General features: G+C 42.9%; 1 protein-coding gene across 2 annotated transcripts in view; it reads right to left on the reverse strand.

Annotated features, from left to right (window-relative positions):
* The window catches only part of fgf14 (fibroblast growth factor 14), a gene marked incomplete at its 5' end in the record, with an annotated part of 167210 nt that overhangs the window by 45824 nt on the left and 100901 nt on the right, over positions 1-20485 (reverse strand). The window contains one exon of one of the 2 annotated variants that reach the window (XM_080456875.1): positions 4683-4878. The exons of the other annotated variant lie outside the window; for it this stretch is intronic. Coding sequence (XP_080313001.1) covers positions 4683-4878 — 196 coding nt within the window. Of the gene's footprint in view, positions 1-4682; positions 4879-20485 lie in introns of those variants that run through there. 2 annotated transcript variants of the gene reach the window in all.

Consider the following 20485-nt stretch of genomic DNA (forward strand, 5'->3'; position numbering starts at 1 on the left):
AGAATAGGGGCGCTAAGGTTCAAGTGGTTAGGTGATATGAAAGTTATACGAGATTGGCAATGTCATGCCATGGAAAATAAATAATAAAAGACGTGGCTCTGCATTTCAGAATGACAAAGCATTTTCAGTGGAGGTAGGCTACTAGGTGTGGTGTGTGAACTCTCTAAATCTAATATCATATCACAATATGTTTGATCAAATACCCCGATATTGTGACAACAACGTCGTATTGTGACGATTATATAAAAAGAAAATAAAGAAATCTCACAAGTGAACTAGATCTGCTATGTTTTAAAGTGATTAAAAACCAAGAAAAGACAACATTTGTTATGCCATATCACAACATCAATAACGGCTCTCCAAAATCCCAGATGACACCTATTCTCATATCACAATATAGATATGATATCGATATATTCCCCAACCCTATTTTCATACATATAGGGAAACAGCATGTTGGGTTGCCACCAGCGGGGTGCTCACATTGTGATTGCTCTGCAATGGGGGAAGTCCTCTATGCATTTAAATGGAACTGTCTCAGCGAGGTCGTGCATGATGGTGTTTTCTTTTTTTATTGTGCAAGTGGCTCTCTCTCTCTCTCTCTCTCTCTCTCTCTCTCTCTCTCTCTCTCTCTCTCTCTCTCTCTCTCTCTCTCTCTCTCTCTCTCTCTCTCTCTCACTTTATCCCACAAGTTTCTAGTTTATTTTCTCTTCATGCTTCCCTCACCCTGCTTCTATCCACCGACATGTCAGTCTTTCTGTTTCTCTCTCTCTCTCTCTCTCTCTCTCTCTCTCTCTCTCTCTCTCTCTCTCTCTCTCTCTCTCTCTCTCTCTCTCTCTCTCTCTCTCCTTTCTCTCCCTCCCTCGGAATTAAAGTACTGCAGCTTTTAGACCTGTAAAACATTCTGCTCTAAGACTGAGTATCAGCCATCCACAATTACCCACGTATACACATAAACGTCCATGTACCCGCAGAACAGAAGCACACATACGGACGCACGCCCACATTCATGCATGCGTGCGTGCACACACACACACACACACACACACACACACACACACACACACACACACACACACACACACACACACACACACACACACACACACACACACACACACAGGAACATGAAACAAAGCACTAGCAGCAGTAGCAGCAGCAGCAGCAGCAGCTGCAGGCTGCTGCTGGAGATGCCCCGTCTGACCCACTTTGGATGTTTCTGGAATAAGAGAAGGGCTTTTCCTGCCCGCAAAGGAAAACCCCCCTGTGAGTCTCCTCTGCCTCCCTCTGTTGTCATGGAAAAGTGGATGCGGCGAGCAGTGCTCCGCTGGCTCCCCTTTTTCCATTTCACCTATACATTAACAACAACTCATCATGTCACGTCATGTCAAACAATAACTTGCCATCCATAACAGATGCCCACAGATGGAGCCATGTTGTTTGGACGGTGTTCCCATCACCACAGCCATGAAACAAACTCCTGGCATCAGGGAGGAGCAGAAAAAGTCCACCTGAACACATGAATCCCCTTCGTCGGGATGAGCAAAACTGGGGACCTAATCTAATCTGAGCTGATCTAGTATGTAATACAATCTGAAAATCTATGAATTTAATCTAGTATATCCTACTAATGAGAGGCAGATTACAGGTGAGCCACAGCTGGTGGCAGCTCTCAGCTTACTCACCAGGTGAAAGTGTAATAGGATTTACAACCATGTCACAGCAAATCCCCCGATGAACCCAATCTGAACGGGCTTCACATCTACACCTACCATCAAAATAGGTGCATTTGATTAGAGTGGATACACTCTCAATGATATCATATAGTATTTAGATCTTGTATACTCTCATTACTGTATGTATATAATCATGTATGGGTAGCCTGCTGAATAAGCATCTCCATGATATGGTTAACTCAGGTTATAGTTTGTCAAATTATGTGTTGATTTTGTCCTCTGTGAATTTCTCACAGTGATGATCTGAGATTGTGGAAAATTCAGCAAATGACCATTTCAACCGAATAATATTTCTGTTTGCGCCTTTTTCTTTTCAGAGAAATGCACAAATGTCATCGCCTTGAGCGATGGGTTGTACAGCCTAAACTAAACTATTGGGAAAGAAAATTCATATATTTTCTTCACATTTTAACTCTAAAAAGCTCCCATAACAGCAATGATGGTAAATCAAACATGGATGCGAGTATTGATAGTCAGGTTACCTGGATCTGGGTGCCTAGGTAAACGATGTACAAAAGTTATTTGAAACATTTAGCTCTGTCATCTATTAATGGTAGCCACCATATTTGGAGAAGACACTGCTACCAATATCCTTGAATGTGTGTGTGTGTGTGTGTGTGTGTGTGTGTGTGTGCGTGCGTGTGTGCGTGCGTGTGTGCGAGCGTGTCTTGTGTGTGTGCGAGCGCACGTGTATGCCTCTGAACATGTGATATAGCCAGAAAGAGGAGAGAGATGAGAAAAAGAGGCAAAGACTGAAACGTACAATTTGTATGGAGACCCTGTTTGTGCAGAGTTACCGTCTAATATGACTCTAATAATGATTTTCCTAATTCGCATCCAAGGTGGAAACATTTATGAGGTATTCTCCCTCTACGCCCCAAATCACAAATAACGCAAATTAAGACCGGGGACAACAAAGAGGCTGCCCTGTGTTCTGATTAGAGCTCCTATTCACATAACCAGGACAAATCACCCATTTTACAACAGCGTTTCCCTCCAACATATTAGTCATTTTGGCTTGAGACTTTCTTATCTTCTAGACAGACAGGGGAGCCCCCCCCCCCCCCCTCCCAGGGCACTGTGGAATCTCATCATTATGCTTGGGATCAGGTAGTCCCTGAGCCGCTCTAATAAAATGGCTGCTGCAGGTGTGTTGTTGTCGAGGCGTTTCAATGGTTATTCATCTCATCGGGTCCTCGCAGACTCTCCGATTTATTTGTGCCCAGATACCACCTCCCCTGCAGACATCCATGACAGCTACTAAGATATACAGCAAAGCATATAGGGGTCGTTTTGCTAAGCCTATTACAGTTTTATCAGTCTCTGGCTCATCTATTGGCATGGCCAGGCATTAATTCCTTCCCTAAATGGCAGCAGCTTCTGTCCACGTGTCTGATCCACCGTGGTTATTGGACAATGCGGAGGACTCTACACAGACAGACAGACTGACGCACCACCACACCATACATTGTTAAGGGAAAGAGACAGGCAGACATTACAGTAGGCAGGCATACAGCGAAAAAGTCACAGACAGACATATGAAGACGTGTACATACAGTACACCCCCTCACATACATACACATCTGTGCAGACACAAACCCAACTCCATACAACAAAAACCCAACTCCATACAATAAACTTAAAGCATGTGCAGAGGCTGAATCCAGAGGGACAGCAAATTATGACTTGGCACCTTGAACTATATAGTCCTGATGTGCCAATAATAAGCTGTATAATGTGTAGGCCATTTTTGTGTGTAATTACCACGGGTTGGTAGTGGGTTGAATATTTACATTCCCCACGGGGATCAATCAGGATTGATCTCATCTTATCCAATGTAAATTGAAACGACTTTTGGTGGGTAGTTGCCATCCAAAATGATGATTTGTTGTACCATGGTGCAAAGCACTGCTCCAAATGCTTCCAGACAATAGATTAGAAGGTGTATTAATTGAATTCCTCATGACATTGTGTGTGCTGAAGGATAATGGCAGGGCAATGACAATATAGATTTAAAGTATCCTACTGCAACAGGTTTAACACCTGATGATTGCATGGACATTCAAACATCTTACAACACTCACATGTAACAGGTATTACAACACTCTCAGTATAGGGTATTTTCCCAAAATACATTAATTCATTTATATTGAGAAAACATGTTTTCACAGTCGGCACTGACACTGTTGTACACAATGAAATAATGGCTGACAGTGCATCATTCCCAGGTTGCCACATTACGAGCGAAAGTGTCCGTGACATTTCCATAAGTGGAACAATACTGGTGACAGGAATAAAAGGGCTTTGGCCCCGCAGATTCATACAATTATGCGAGAAAAGATTACGTCTGAAATGCGTAACCCTCATTCCGAGGGAGATATTGACCTTTTTGCTTGCATATAAATGGGTTTCATTCCTGGGTTCTGGTGATGTGTGCTTGTGCACTAAGCAGTTCAGCAATTCGTACGCTTCATAACGACCAGGCCCTTTCCAGACACACGTATAAGGTGACAGCTCAGTAAACCTGTCTGAAACCATCAGGCATAAACTCATCTGGAGGCTGTCAGCTACCTGAGATTGCATATATCACAGGCTGATTTGTTTCCCCCTGCCTGTTTGAACCATGCACAGGAACCTTATAGTCTGGTGTGTTTAAGCCTAGAGCAGTGGCTCTCGAACCTTTTAATTTCAAGGACCCCCATAACTCTGAGAGTGTACAAATGGAACCAAATGGACCCGCAAGGGTCCATTTGGTTGCGGGTCCATTTGGTTCCATTTGTACACTCTCAGAGTTACAGACCTGTAAGGGTCCATTTAGAATCCCCTCAAGGAACCCAGATGGTCCCTGGACCCCACTTTGAGAACCACTGGCCCACAGGTGTACATCAAAGGCGACAACACTCAAACCAACCACAAACAGACAACCATTCACACAAGTTTCCACACCTTGTCTCCGTAGTCGCCGCTTTCTGAGGCCAAAGATGCGCACTTTAGAGAAGATGTCGACGAGGTTCCCATTGCAGAGACCCTTGTTCTTGCTGGGACTCTTCTTCCTCCGCCGGTTGGGCACGGGCCGGTCTAGGTGCTGCTCCCGTGCCTGCCTTTTCTGTCTGATCAGCCCACTGGCGATGGCAGCAGCCATGGCTCCAGAATCTCACACAATTCTGCTCAAGTCCCAGTCTGTCTGCACAACGGCAGCACAGACCTACATAAACAACCGCCTCTCGGAGCTCGCAGCCCGGGTCACAGTCCCATGGTGGCCGGCTGTAAGGTCCGTTCCGCGATGAAAGAAGTCAGATATTCTCACAAGTTGGTTGTCTTTATTGTCCAGACACTACTGTACATGTTGATTGCCATATCAAACAACGAGCGGTCATCGTCACTCGAATAATTATCGGGCATTGTGGAAAAATGATTGCCGACCAGTGGACTAAATGTTTAATCTCATATTTGCATAAATAACCATAGCATTGTTGAAAAGGAGCCTGATGTCAAACTCACCCTGACCGAGACCGCAGATGATTATTCATACCTGCATATTGATTTGTATGTCTGTGACATGTTCTGTTCCATTGCTGCTCCCCCTAAATGCCCAATAATAATACCGGCTGCATCCTCCTCCTCGCCCTCCGCTCTTTCCCTCCGTTTGCCTTCTTCCCGTGTCTTTTTCTCCTTCTGGTGGCCGGGATGGTGGTCAGATGTCGGTGTTTCGGGTGGCGGTGCGGCGGGCACGCGGTGCACGTGTGTGCGCCGCCCGCGATCATACAAACACAAGCGTCTCTGACGACGTTCACCATCCGAACACGCGGCACGGTGGCCGGGGCGAAGCTCGGGCTGCCGCTGCGTCCTAGAACTCCAAGTTTGCAATGGGGCTAATGAGCAATCCGCCACAGGGACCCTGTGGTGGGCATTTTAGTCATACGTTTTTGATAAGCCAAGTATAACACCTAAACCGGGTTAACTGGCGGGTAAGTTATACATTATTGATGCAAAGTTAATTTTCTGCATTGTATATGCACGGAGCAGCCTACCTATCCAAAAGATTTAGTCGGATCCGTTTTCAAAGCACGTTCTCTTCTTTATAATCCATTCGGTGAATCGTTATGAACAGAGCCACACAACTCATCAGGGCAATAATTGTGCACGGAGTGGAGCAGAAAGGAGAAAATGTAACTAAAGCTGATCTGAGTCCTGTGGAGATGACGTCTGCACGGTGTGTGACAGCTGCATACAAATACATAAACTTAAAACGCCCAGCCAAAGCTGCATGCGGACACAATTCGACTTAAATGATTTTCATAGAGAATCCACGGCGTGCATAGGAGAGATATGTGCAGATATATATGCAATCAATCAGCGCGTAATGGAAACGAAAAGCGACACAATTGCGATCGGAGGCTATAATTTATAACGCGCAGTTCTAATTCCCACGCTTGAAGGAAAACGTCGGACACTGTTCCTCTCCTTCTGTCTATATTCCGAGATCATCTGATCAACAAGTCCTAACGACTCGCCCCTCCTTTGTACTGTATATAGCCCAGTGCTTCTCAACCAGTGGTCCGGGGACCACCAGTGGTCCTTGAGGGGGTTCCAGGTGGTCCCCAGCTAAATGATGGAGAGTTGGTAACCAAATGGACCCTTAGATCTTTAACTCTTGAGAGTGTAAAATGAAACGAAATGGACCTAGACGGGTCCATTTGGTTTCATTTTACCCTCTCAAGAGTTAAATTATTGTTAAACATCTGCATTACTTAATTAAATAATTGTTATTTTGATCAACGAGTGCCTGTTATCTCTCCTATGGCACCACAGCACCAACATCAATGCAGCATGGAATTGTGGACAAAATCGTATTCAACGATAACAAAATTAGGTCTGAGAGTCTAAATCTCATCAAACAGTGGTCTGTGGCTCAAATGCCGAATAAATAATGGACCTATATGAAAAGGGTTGAAAACCACTGGTATAGCCTATACGCCTGAGTGAAAAGTGTGCCTTCCCTTCCCTCCCACCTTCGCACTAGACTCGACCACGAGTGTCCAGCGAGCCCTCACTTCAAGAGATTGAGTGGTCAGCGCGGGTTGGATTTGGTTGCTATGAGCGAGTATAACATTCGATCTTTGAAGGCGACTTCAGTTGTGCCATAGCAAACGCCTTCGCTATAAATGGTCCCAACAGACACACTAGAATAAGAGGCACCACACGTGTGGCAGACAGTGGCTGTTAAATGAATGCGACAGAAATTTCTCAAAAATTTTTTGGTAGACCATTGTTGCACCTTAAATCAGAGATGGGGGCTGCTGTAGCTATACATCCTATACGCTTGCTCAATACCAGTACATTTACTCAAGTACTGTAGCCTACTTAAGTATAATTTTGAGGTGTTTTTTTTTTTACTTTACTGCAGTTTCCGTTTTACTTCTACTCCACTACATCTCAGAGCCAAATATTGTAGGCTACTTTTACTACTCCACAATTATTTGAAAACTTTAGTCTACTTATGTAGATTTTGAATATTATTACAAAACATACATTAACCAGCCCAGCCCTATTTCGGCCATTTGCAAATAGCCGATCTGCAATTTTCAAAAGATTTGTATACAATTTATACATTTGAAAAGATGTGAAATGGGACATGCTGCATAATGAATAGCCTACTTTCTACTTTTGGTAGCCTACTTTAAGTACATTTTGATACCAATACTTTTGTACTTTTACTCAAGTAAACTTTGAATTCCGGACTTTTACTTGTAACAGAGTATTTCTACATTGCAGTATTGATACTTTTACTCAAGTAAAAAATGAGAGTAGCCTACTTTTTCCACCACTGCTCAATACGTTGTAGCCAGTTAAGTTTCAGCACCATAGACAGCGCCTTTCATTTCGGGGCTGGTGTGAACACCAAGAAAGTGCAACTTGCACACACACACACACACACACACACACACACACACACACACACACACACACACACACACACACACACACACACACACACACACACACACACACACACACACACACACACACACAGTCACACACCCTGCAAGCACTTGGAATTGTAGGAGTTGAAGCATTACATTTTGTTATATATTTATCCACATGCAGATAAATATTGTGAAAATAGCAGATCTACAAGCTCACACAATGCCTCACAACATGAGGCGTTGTGAGCTTGTATTCTGGGGACCCCGCCCCAATCATATGTGGGCCCCCCTGGGGGTCCCGACCCACAGGTTGAGAACCACTGTGTTAAACGAACGAATCCATTTATTATATAGATCTATGTTTCTTCAGTTATAAATGCTGAACTGCATGTGTCCGCTGTCCACAATAAAAACTCCAAGGCAGAACTGGCTAGCTTTCTTGTTTTGGATGCATATCATCAGACAGACTCCATCACAAGCGCAGAAATTAAACTCAAGAGAGCCATCTGCTGTTTGTCGCTGTAATTAAACATCCGCTGCCTTCTTACACACACACACACACACACACACACACACACACACACACACACACACACACACACACACACACACACACACACACACACACACACACACACACACACACACACACACACACACACACACACACACACACACACACACACACACACACAAAGAGAGAGAAAAAGAGAGAGAGAGAGAGAGAGAGAGAGAGAGAGAGAGAGAGAGAGAGAGAGAGAGAGTGCACTTGTTGATGTCCAGCCTTTTACACAGTGTATAGGATAGAATATCAAATGGAAAAGAGTGAGTGACATTATGATTTATGGTTTCTATGAGCAACACCATATGTCTAATGATGAGATATATTAGAATACCATAAAGCTGAGGTAGACATGACGGAATAAGCATTCAGGATCTAATATATGTATGCCATAGCTATGCATTCTCTCATTCAAGTGGACATATGCAGGCGTTTTATTTATTTATTACATTTTATAAGATCCTACTTAAATTAGGCTATTATAGGCTATTTAGATTTATAGATGCCATTTAAAGCCAGTTTCCCCAGTATGGACATACTCCACTGACTGAAAGGTTTCTGTCAGATATAGACAATAAACTAAATTTATAGCATCGTACGACGGTGTCGCTTGCCGACAAGAACTGATCTTCCAAGCTAACAACGCGTATAATTGGGCATAAATGCACCCCTCACAACTCAGCGCTCCATGGATCATATCATAAAGGGATAGATCAGCCTGGAGCAGTGAAGTAAATTTACTCAAGTAGGCCTACTGTACTTAATTTTACTTTTACCTGTACTTTTACTTTTACTCTACTACATCTCAGAGGCAAATATTGTACTTTTTATTCCACTACAATTATTTGAAAACTTTAGTTACTAGTTACTTTGTAGATTTTGATTATTATTACAAAACATAGGTTAACCACTTCAGTCCTATTTACATTTTGTAAATAGGGCTACAAGTTCAGATCTATACAAGCTTGTAGATCTGCTATTTTCTAAAGATTTTTAGACATTTTATAGATATGACTTGTGAAATGGGACATATGGCATAATGAGTACTTTTGCTTTTGTACTTTAAGTATATTTTGATACCAATACTTTTGTAGGCTAATTTTACTTTTGAATCCCGGACTTTTACTTGTAACAGAGTATTTCTACATTGCAGTATTGATACTTTTACTTAAGTAAAAAAATTGAGTACTTTTTCCACCACTGGCCTGGAGGAGGCACTGCAGTTAACGTTCCTACCAGCAGCGGACACTGTCAGCCCAACAATGGTCCCTCACAGTGTTGCCATATTTTGTGAGATAAATAAGCAACCAGGTCTAGGAAAACAAGCCCAATATAGCCCTATAGGGCACTAGGCCATATGAGCACTTTAAACCTATATATTATTGTATACATTAAAAATAAAAAAATCTACAAGCTCACAAACGCGTCACGTTGTGAGCTTGTAGATCTGCTATTTTTTTTAAATCTTGAAATAAAATGTGGAATATTTGGAATATTTTTGAAACATTCTCTGGTACACAACACAAAACATTTTCAGATGGGGGTTAGGGACAAATACATATTAATTTGGGGGTCCATATGACATGAAAATATTTGAGAACCACTGGTTAAAATTATTTGAACATTTTGAAACAATCCCAAAAAAGCAAAGCAACTACACTTTAGAAACAAGCCCAAAAAACACAACCCGCAAAACAACAAGCAATATTTAAAAGCACAGAAGAATAAGTCGCTTATAATAAGCAGACATGGCAACAATGGTGCCGCAACAGCATACAGTGCAGCACAGTTGCAGACAGCCTACTTTATCCATTTATGCTCGTTGTACAGCGGTGTCGTGGGCAAGCGGCGAGCGACACCACCGTACGACGAATCATAAATCCAACCTGCGTGTAGGCTACATGGTGCTTATAGAGCATATGAATAATTCAGATGAGCTACATATGAATATTTATTTTTGTTGGAACTTTCAGTTGCTGCTCAATAGCACGCAGGCATGAATAAATAGAGCACTTTCATAAGTAATAATATAATAGTATTCAACAGCACTTTATAGCCTACCCTCAAATGCCTTAGTGTAAAAAGAATAAATCATTTTTTGAGCTGACGCATTGTTCTTTAGACTACAATAGATCATTTTATGCTACTTAAGGCTATTTTTTGTTTATGGTAATTCAACTTCAATACTATAGGCTACTGCTTAATGTCATTGAGTCTTCCAGAGCATAAGTGGCATGTCACTACAGATGCATGGAAAAATGACCCTTTTGAATGAGAACGCAACACGAAGAGGAACGCATCCATCATGTTAAAGATACTAATACTGTCACCATCTACTGTCACCTCAGTGCTTCAGATACATCCTCCACATACAGACTGAGAACATACTGGAGAGGAGAGGAGAGGAGAGGAGAGAGGAGAGCATGGGGGGAGGACACAGCATGTGCAGTCAGATAAGCGTCTAACATTGACATGGACTTATCTGCTGCAGAACATATATACACACATGTTGTAAGCCTACACAGAGCATGCACTGCAGGAGTCCATTTGAAGAGATTACTTCCCCATCAATTCAACACAATGCATTGTGTCAAAAGTTAAATGAAGTATATGTTCTCAAACATACATTTTCCATTCACAAGAATAAATGAGGCAGCACATACCCACATGCCTTTTCCGTATACATGAAAACGTGTGAGAGTCCCTGGCAGACCCACTCCTAGCCAGCATCCTTCCTGAGCCAAGACCTTTCCCTGGGACCAGAAGACCAATGCCTTCGAACACCCTATTTATATAGTGTCCATACCAGGAGCTAACATGGTTAGTGTGAACTGACAGTCCGCCCAGAACTGTTCAAATTCATTTGTCTAAGAACACTCTCAAAGCTTAGACATTCCTAAAGGTGGGGTCATCATAGGCAAACGCAGATTAATGTGTTCAGGTATATACAGTAACGGAAATTGATGAGTGCGGAGCGTAACGGGAGGAATGGGATGAGAAATTATCCTTTAAGATAACTGATGGGAGTGCTAGAAGTTATATGTTTATGATGCCACCAGTGAATAAAATCACATTTTGTCCAACAGAAAGACTTTGCCATTATGTCTGTTCCCTTGTCCTCTATACTTTTCCAATGCAGAATATCATTGAATATCATACTTTACACCTGTTCTATTAAAGAAAAAGAAAACACTGAATGCAATGGGAGAAAAAGAGTAAACAATATGAAGATTGATTTATGCTTTGTTGCATGCCAGCGTCCCGCCCCGAAAATAGCCTATCTATAAGCTCCTTGCGCGTTGCGGTGCAACACGTTGTGAGCTTGTAGATTGGCTGTTCTTTATGCAAGACTAAACATAAATCAGGCTTGATGAAAACCTATGAAGCCACTGCCTCATCAGGGCAGAACATTGTAATCCAATCTCTCCTGTAAAATTATATTAGCATTCGCTCAATGTCCTGCTGCTGCTGGCGAGCAAATGTCACCTGATGAGACAAGGACACAAACATGGCCTTTGTTTATTCCTTTTGCTTACACTGCTCCGGGGCCCCACTCCTTCATCACTTATCCCACAGACACAAACAGTCAATTGGAAAAAAAGAAGAAGCTTCAAATGCTGACATCTAATTATATTACACCATCAAAGTCAGAGAAAAGGTATAAATTAATTGAAGGAGTAATGCTTTTGCTGTAGCTTATTTAATTTTTTCCCTCCTCCTCATTAATCTTAAGCCCCTTCCGCTTCAGGGTTTCACTGAAATGTCACTAGTGACATTTCATCTCACGCACCAATCAGGGTGTCTTAAAAGAAGTCTTTCCACCATGTGTGCGTGCGTGTGTGCGTGTGCGTGTGTGTGTGTGTGTGTGTGTGTGTGTGTGTGTGTGTGTGTGTGAGAGTTTGCACAGGGAAGTGTGCACGTGTTTAAGTTCCGCTGGAGGAGTCTTAGAGTGCAAGCTAATCAGGCGGACTATAGTGCCAGTAGGCTAAAGCAATTCTGAAGGGAAGGAAAATGGAGGAGACACTAGAAGTGGGTGAGGTTCGTCACACTTACTGTGGCCAATGTCTTTCTTATGAGGGATTCATCAGAGAAATAAGGCTGTCACGATTATGACATTTCACTTGACGATTAATTGTCATACAAATAATTTGCGATAAACGATTTAATTGATCAAGCAACTTAAACACTGTCTGGGGTGCACACAAAAGCCTGAGTGGATCTTAAAATGACCCCAGAAGTGAAATACCCCTTTAAGGGAACAATGTAAAACAACTAAAACACAATCCAAGTGTTGTTGCCCGCCAACCAAACTACTCATGTAACCAGTGTAAATAAATACCAAGTTGGACAATTCTCCAGGAGGGATAGGGAGAGTCAGCACGCAGCACATTGTGAAAATGAGAGAAACAAGGTTCATATTTGTAGAAACAAGCCTACACTTACAGCCATTTTAGAGACCAAAGGCTCACAGGCCCGTGTGATGTGCCATATAGAGCACTGGTTCTCAACGACGGGTCTGGGGATCCCTGGAGAACTAAATATTTTGAGATGGGGGTCCACAGCCAAATACATATCATTTTGGGGTCCTTGACATGAAAAAGTTTGAGCACCACTGATATTATAGCAACGTAAGTTTCCGAAAACCGTTAGGATTTACAGTAGAAGACATTTGTAGATGCGTTCCCGGAGTGAATGGGTTAAATTTACCCTGAGAATCTTACATATGAGCATTTAAATGTACACCTCATCACATCATGGCCTCTATGCAGACTACACAATGCCATCTGAGTATCCAGTATGTATGTATGGCCACGTTATAACATGTCTCTCTGCTGTGGTGTGCTGTGTTGACGGAGCGTTGCACCTCTCCCAGGATTAAGATTAGCGCAAGTCTGAGGGTGTGGGATCGTCCCACAGAGACACTAATGAAACAGAGAGGCTTCCCACTGTGATCTCCTCTACACTAAACCGCTAAGAGCCAGAGGCAAATAAAGCTGAAGTTCCCTTGAAACAAAAAACAAATAGTGTTGATAGTTAAATGCATCCATGGTCTATGTATCAATGATTCTCAACCTTTTGTATTTCAAAGGCCCCCGTTTTGATACACGTTATGCCACGGACCATCATTTGATATACCGGGAACACATCTGTGTCATTTTAGATTTGAGCTATAACCATTATTTTATACTGGTGCCACCTTGTGCCACGCTATGAGCTTGTATATCTGCTATGTATATCTGCTATTTATTTATTTTTAATAGCCGAAATAGCTGATCTACAAGCATACAACACGTCACGTTTTTTGGAAAATTTTTGAAAACGTATGAAATTGTTTCCACATGGAAACGATTATGACAATTATGCAAAATAATTGCGATTATCTCAAATAATTGCGAATAGACGATTACGTAATAATTGCGAGAGGCCTACTACCCAAATAAAATACTGGAGCACTCAACTGGTCTGCATGTATTTATTATTTTTGCGGGGGTGACAGACACCCCTGAAAAATAATAAATACATGCTGTATGTGTGAGCGACAAATAAACCCTCTTGAGCCTCGTGGATCTTGAATAATTTTTTTTTATCTCTGGGACCCCAATCTATACACTATAAAATCCTCAGTGGTCATTTCACTCAGAGAGTGTACAAAATGGAACCAAATGATCCCTTAACAGTCCATTTGGTTCCTAATTATCACTCATGATGAGCGAGTGAGTGAGTGAGTAAATGAAGGAGTGAGAGGGAGAGTTATCGAAAAGAAGGAAAGAGAGAGGGAGAGATAATACAACATAAATTGAGGACGTTCATGAAAGCAGCTTGATGGTCTGATTGAATTGCTGGTTGCCATGGTGATAGTGCTAATGAAGGTGCCTAATTGGGTTTCTGAGGTGACTGTCCCCCTCAGACGGAAAGGTCAAATGGATCAATATAATCTGCAAATTGTGGCTGAGGGCTTTTGCCATTTACTTTGACTTTTGCACATTCAAATAAAACCTGATTACAGTGGGTAGAAAGAGCACAAACAGCTAATGATTAAGCGAGGCCCTCTGGCTATCTGTAACAGTGATTGGTTAAGTACCACAGAAGAGCTTTTATCACAAACAACATCTTAAGTCCTGCTCACATTACAAGGTAATGGGGGATATTTGCGGTCTGGAACTGCCCTCCCGACAATCAGGGTTGGGGGGTTGGGGTCCCCTACCCCAGCCAGTGGTTCAAAGATCGAATCTTAAGCCTCCCAGTTTTCTCAAAAACGATCAGGGCCATCTCAGCAACCGGTCGAAACAACCTGTAGTGCATTGGACTACAGCTACACTGCTTCCACATGTGATCATTTGAGGTGCTGTGTTTGAGTTGCTCCTGCAAGCCCGTACAAAATCCTGTAGTATGTGATGCACCATTATTTCAAAATCTTGGTAGTGTATGCATGTTTTAGAGAATCTTATAAGATTTCCAAATTTTAAGATTTTAAGAATGAGTCCAGCTTTAGTATAAGACTACACAATCAATCATAGAAAACAAAACAACTTATTCTTTTAAAACATCCAAATACAGTACACAGTAGAATCCTCAGTATATAGTAACACAGAGAGGAGTTAAATGAATCCCAGGATTTTTACAGTGTACCAGTTGCAGAGATGTACAGGTACTGTAAGACATACCATTGTATGAGTACAACAGAAACGTATGGGAGCAACACTGTGGCCAATCATACTCACACTTCAACATGTGGGTGATGAGACTGCAGACCACATGCTGGTCACACTCATCTCTTGCGCGCGCGCGCGCGCGCGCGCACGCACGCACGGACACACACACACACACACACACACGCACACATGCGCACACACGCGCACACACACACACGCACACACGCACACGCGCGCACACGCACACACGCACACACACACGCACACACGCGCACACACACACGCACACACGCACACACACACACACACACACACTTTCCTCCATCCTTTGATCCTATTTTAAGCTTGCAGCAGTGATGGAATGTGCCTTGTCAGCAGTACTGCAGAGCGAGGTTCCTTGGAGAAGCCCAGGGCACCATGAGAGAATATCAATTAGTGCATAGACTTCTGGCAGGCCTGCTTCTGGAGCTGAAGGCTGACATCAACTAGGTGTACATGCATGCGTGCGTGCGTGAGTAAGTGTGTGCTTGTATGTGAGCAAATGTGCACGTTATGCATGCATATAGATTTTGAGAGTGGTGTGCACATGTCTGTGTGCATGTGTGTTTGTGGTTGCATGCAGGTTGCTGAGCAAACAATAGAGCCTGTGTGTATCTGTATATGCATATGCACCTCTGTATATGCATATGCACCTCATGATATATGCGTATCTGCATGTGAGTAAATGTGGGTGCGCACATTATTCTTAGGGATTCCATATGGAAGGGAGAAGTGTATGTATGCATCAGCCCTAGGAGGACTAATGGAATAGTAATGAAGTTGGTGTCAGGTCAGGGCCAAGTTCCATTAGTGGGCTGCCTGCAAAATACCATTCAGGGAAAATGAGATCAGGAAATGCAACAGAATATATATTCAAGGAAACAGCAAGGTTTTCTCCCAGCTGTTTGTGTGAAATGCCACGCTAAAGTAAAAGCAGTAGCCTAGTACCCTACTATTTTCTTTAACAATCCATAAATGGGTGTCTATTGACCTTCAACAGTGCATTGATGTCCTCTGGGTGAGTCGGCTCCCTCTCTAGCTGTGTTCCATCGATGATACCTGATGTGAGAGCAGGCATATAAGGGCCCTTAGGGGCTGCTTTCCTCTGATCGCATTACCGCTACTGCCCGCTCCCACGCATACTTGTGTCTCAGTACCACACGCATGCTTCACAACAAGTCTACGCATCATAGTGATTCTTTGCTGAACAAGCCCAAGTCAAATAGCTTCAAACAGACTGAGAGCCCTAGAGAGGTCCCGAGAGATGGTTGTATCAGAGTCTGGAGGAAATCCACCTATACACACACACACAGACAGACACACACACACACAGATGAACGCATACACACACACACACACACACACACACACACACACACACACACACACACACACACACACACACACACGCACACGCACACGCACACGCACGCACACACGCACGCACGCACGCACGCACTGAGCACAGTAGATAGCGCATTTAACTGATAATCTAACCGGTATCCACATATCTCTCCATGGCAGTGATATTATATGCAAAGCTGCTTTTTTTTTAATACTTTATTGAGTCCAAACATGTGCAAAGCTGCTTAGTCTCTAAAGCTTGAAATTATTTTTGCTAACAAGGATTAGACTACTGTATTAAACAGGACCTTTTTCAAGTCTGAAGTGAGCATTTTTAGGCTCAAAGTATTAAAATGATTTGACGAGGCAGCTGAATGTGAAAGGCAGCAGGACAGGGATTCTTCTTTGCAGCATGGGGCTTAAGAGCCTGGGTCAAGTTAACTATTGTCAAATTTGGAAATGTGTGGCCTTGGAATGAGTGACAACACAGTCGAATCCTGAGTGTTAATTTAAGTGTGGATGGACCATTTGGTTACATTTACACTCAGAGTTAAACATGCATTAATGAACACAGAGGATTTTACTGTGTAAAGTACTGTATTCACACAAGAGGAAATAACTTAAACAATTTCACATCCTCCAGAAAAAGGATCTAGAGAAATGGCCTTATTTGAAAGAGATGCATCTTCCACATATCGATGCAGCAGTTGGTCTGTTGATTGGCATGACTGCACAAGAAGCAATCGAACCCTGGCGAGTGATTACCAGTATACTAGCACGATAGATCATGGTCTCTTTGCAATCCTAACAGCACTTGGCTCTGTAGTTAATGGCCCAGTAAGACGTGAGGAAGGCTGTGAATCAGTACAAGTTGGAATATGCCTATAGTTGCACAGCAAACCCAACCTCTGTGACAAGAATTCAACAGTACAACGCTCAGGCTTGAAGAGAGACTTGCAGTGAATATAAAAGACGAGATACATGAGGACAGACAGTCAGTCAGTGAAGCTCAGCGATGGACATAAGAAAGGTCTTCTTTTCGGCTTAAATCTTAAAGCTGCAATCCAGAGCTTTTATTAGTGAATATAACATTATTTTGACCTATATGTAGGGTAGAGCATGTTATAATACAATTTAACTAGGACATCTGCAGTGGTCTCCCTGCTCTTCCATTGAGAAGTTTAGACCCTGTTTTCAAGTGGGCGTTCTGTCTTAGCCCACTGGAGACATTTTGTCTCCACACCTGTGTTCAAGGTCCCGGGACATAAACTTATGGATTGCAGCATTAAATATGCGCTTTTATAGGCTCAAAGTATTAAAACAATGATATACTACGTGATGGACTAAGTTAAACTTCACATATTCTGCATAGGACTCATTAACTATGGTCTATCTCAATGGTTAAATGACTAATGGCCTATGATAATACTGTAATCCCAGACATAATACATCATATCTCACTGATACACGAAATGCAATTAGCATTTTCCATGCGCTCCGCTCTGTGTGTTCCATTATTTTTTTCTCCATTAAGGTGTGCTCCCATGAAAGCGCTCCATAGATCTGTACTGCCCTTTTGTCCCTGCTGATTGAGGACGGCTATAAACCTCCCCCAGAGACAAACAAAGGCTAATGATGTGTATAGTTACAAAAGTTAGTGTCGACTGAACTTTGACCACATTCAAATCTTTTGGACCAGAAAGTACTGACATGGGAGGAATCCCAAACCATATGATACCACATCATATTATGTCTATATTATGTATGTATTCTTATGCTTACTGTATGTTTGCGATTGCGGGTGATTTCGGTGCAGTATGTTTGCATCTCAATGCCTACCTCTGTGTGTGTGTGTGTGTGTGTGTGTGTGTGTGTGTGTGTGTGTGTGTGTGTGTGTGTGTGTGTGTGTGTGTGTGTGTGTGTGTGTGTGTGTGTGTGTGTGTGTGTGTGTGTGTGTGTGTGTGTGTGCGTGTGTGCGTGCGTAATTGTGTCAGTTAATGGGGATGACTAGTGCCAGGTACTGCAGCAATTAGTCAGAAATGAGGGTGTTAATACTCTCCAGCATGATAGGAGTCATTACTGGGCAGCCATTACCCACACTCTCACGACAGTCAGCCACCCATTAACACTGACACAGATCAAATGTTACCACAGCTCTGAATATATCAAGTACTGCCTGCACCCCACCATGTCAGAAGGTCTACTTTACTGGCAAAGAAGAGACACACGACGGCTCACAGAAGTAAAACCTAATTTATTTGCCACACAATGGTATCGTGCCCCAAGAACACAAAACTATAACAATAGAAAACATTCACTTTGCTGAGAGTTTGCTGTCTGTTAGTTTTTAAGAAATGTTAGCTCTTACAGTACATTTAGTTACACACACATGCATACACGCATGCACACATGCATGCATGCACAGCACAGCACAGCACAGCACAGCACAGCACAGCACAGCACAGCACAGCACAGCACAGCACAGCACAGCACAGACCATGGTTGTTGTCCTTGGGAGCAAAATGAAACACTGCATGGCGCCATGCAACAGAACTTGCACAGAGGGTTCTCATCTGTAGACAGCAGGCTGCATTTCCTCTCTTTAGGACTATTGACACTAATTCAAACTAACTCAGTTCCCTTGCACTGTGCGGGTAGAGGCATAGTAAATGTCAAGAAGAGGAAGTGAAGACAGGCACCGAGGGACCACTTTATAGTCTCCCAAAAATCGAGTTGAAGCAGGCAGGTATAGGTTCTATTTAAATCTTCAAAGGGACTATGCTGTTAGAGGCAGTACTGTATATACTGTAATTACTTACAAAAACAAAATGTGTGTGTGTGTGTGTGTGTGTGTGTGTGTGTGTGTGTGTGTGTGTGTGTGTGTGTGTGTGTGTGTGTGTGTGTGTGAGAGCGCAGGCACACACGCGCACGTGTGCGTGTGTATTTCATCACATTCATTCCAATTCCTTACACCTGTACCTACAGTATGTCTGCTCCCAAGTCCACGTTGCAGTGAGTGTAAAATCAGATGTGAATGCATCTTCTTGTTGGCTGTGACTGTTCTGATAAAAGTGCTCTACTACTTTCCTGCCACCAGAGAGCAGCGCTGAGCTCGGTACAACACCACTGCAGGATTCCAGGCAGTTTTGAGGAGAATGGATTTCCATGGCTATACTTGCAGAGCACATGTGCTTCAGACCTGCAGGTTACAGTATATGGTTTGCTTGATACACAAAAGCAAAAGCACAGTTTGTTAAATGTATAAAGATCAACTTGCAAGAGGAACACGCAAAGGCCCTTTGAGAAGTGACTCTGTGAATTGAAGCATCATATCCCAGATTTCCAGCATGATAATGGTGTCTCTTATTGGTCCTTTACCGTGACTGTGACTATATTTAGCTTTGCATAATTCACTGTGTGTGTGTGTGTGTGTGTGTGTGTGTGTGTGTGTGTGTGTGTGTGTGTGTGTGTGTGTGTGTGTGTGTGTGTGTGTGTGTGTTACTGTATGCATGCACGTGCATATGTGTTTGTGTACATAATGTGTGTATGCGTGTGTCAGTGTATACAGTGAGACTGGACTGAATCAGGGAAGTGCATGGCTATTCTCTCCTTAACCACTTTCACTCTGGCGTCCCTATTTAGGGGCATGTATATACATATATTTTAGTCCCCCCCCCCCCCCCAAATAGCAGCTGTACAAGCCTACATCTGCCATGGTGCAATGCATTGTTGTGAGCTTGTACATCTGCTATTTTTTGAAAATCTTTGAAGTGGGCATCAGTGGTTCTGACTTGTGACAACAAAGACGCCCTCAGGTGGCCAAAACCGGCTATTTCAATACAACCTACTATACAAAGGACAGTGGAGGACTTATGTGTTTGTAATGACAGCAGCATCACGGTGTCAATGCCTCAATCAAATCAGTCAATCAACCCCCATAAAGTTGTGACCCAGCTAGAAGACGAGGCTCTTGCCTTGCGAGCACTAAGTGATATTAGATAACAGCCGGCAGTGATAAGCCATGATCTGATCCCAGGTTTCTGTGGACTGTTAAACAACCATTGATCCAGTGTCCCTCTGTGACCAGCACTTTTATTAGCAACGGCAGCATCTGACCACAAATGAGCTGCTGCTGCTGCCGCTGCTGCTGGTGTGCGTGCGTGCGTGTGCAGAGAGCATGCACATCTGTGTTTAGGAGACTAAGAAGTAAAGAAAGACAGAGGC

This window comes from Gymnoscopelus braueri, assembly GCF_963280865.1.
Source record: "Gymnoscopelus braueri genome assembly, chromosome: 18".
NCBI lineage: Eukaryota > Metazoa > Chordata > Actinopteri > Myctophiformes > Myctophidae > Gymnoscopelus > Gymnoscopelus braueri.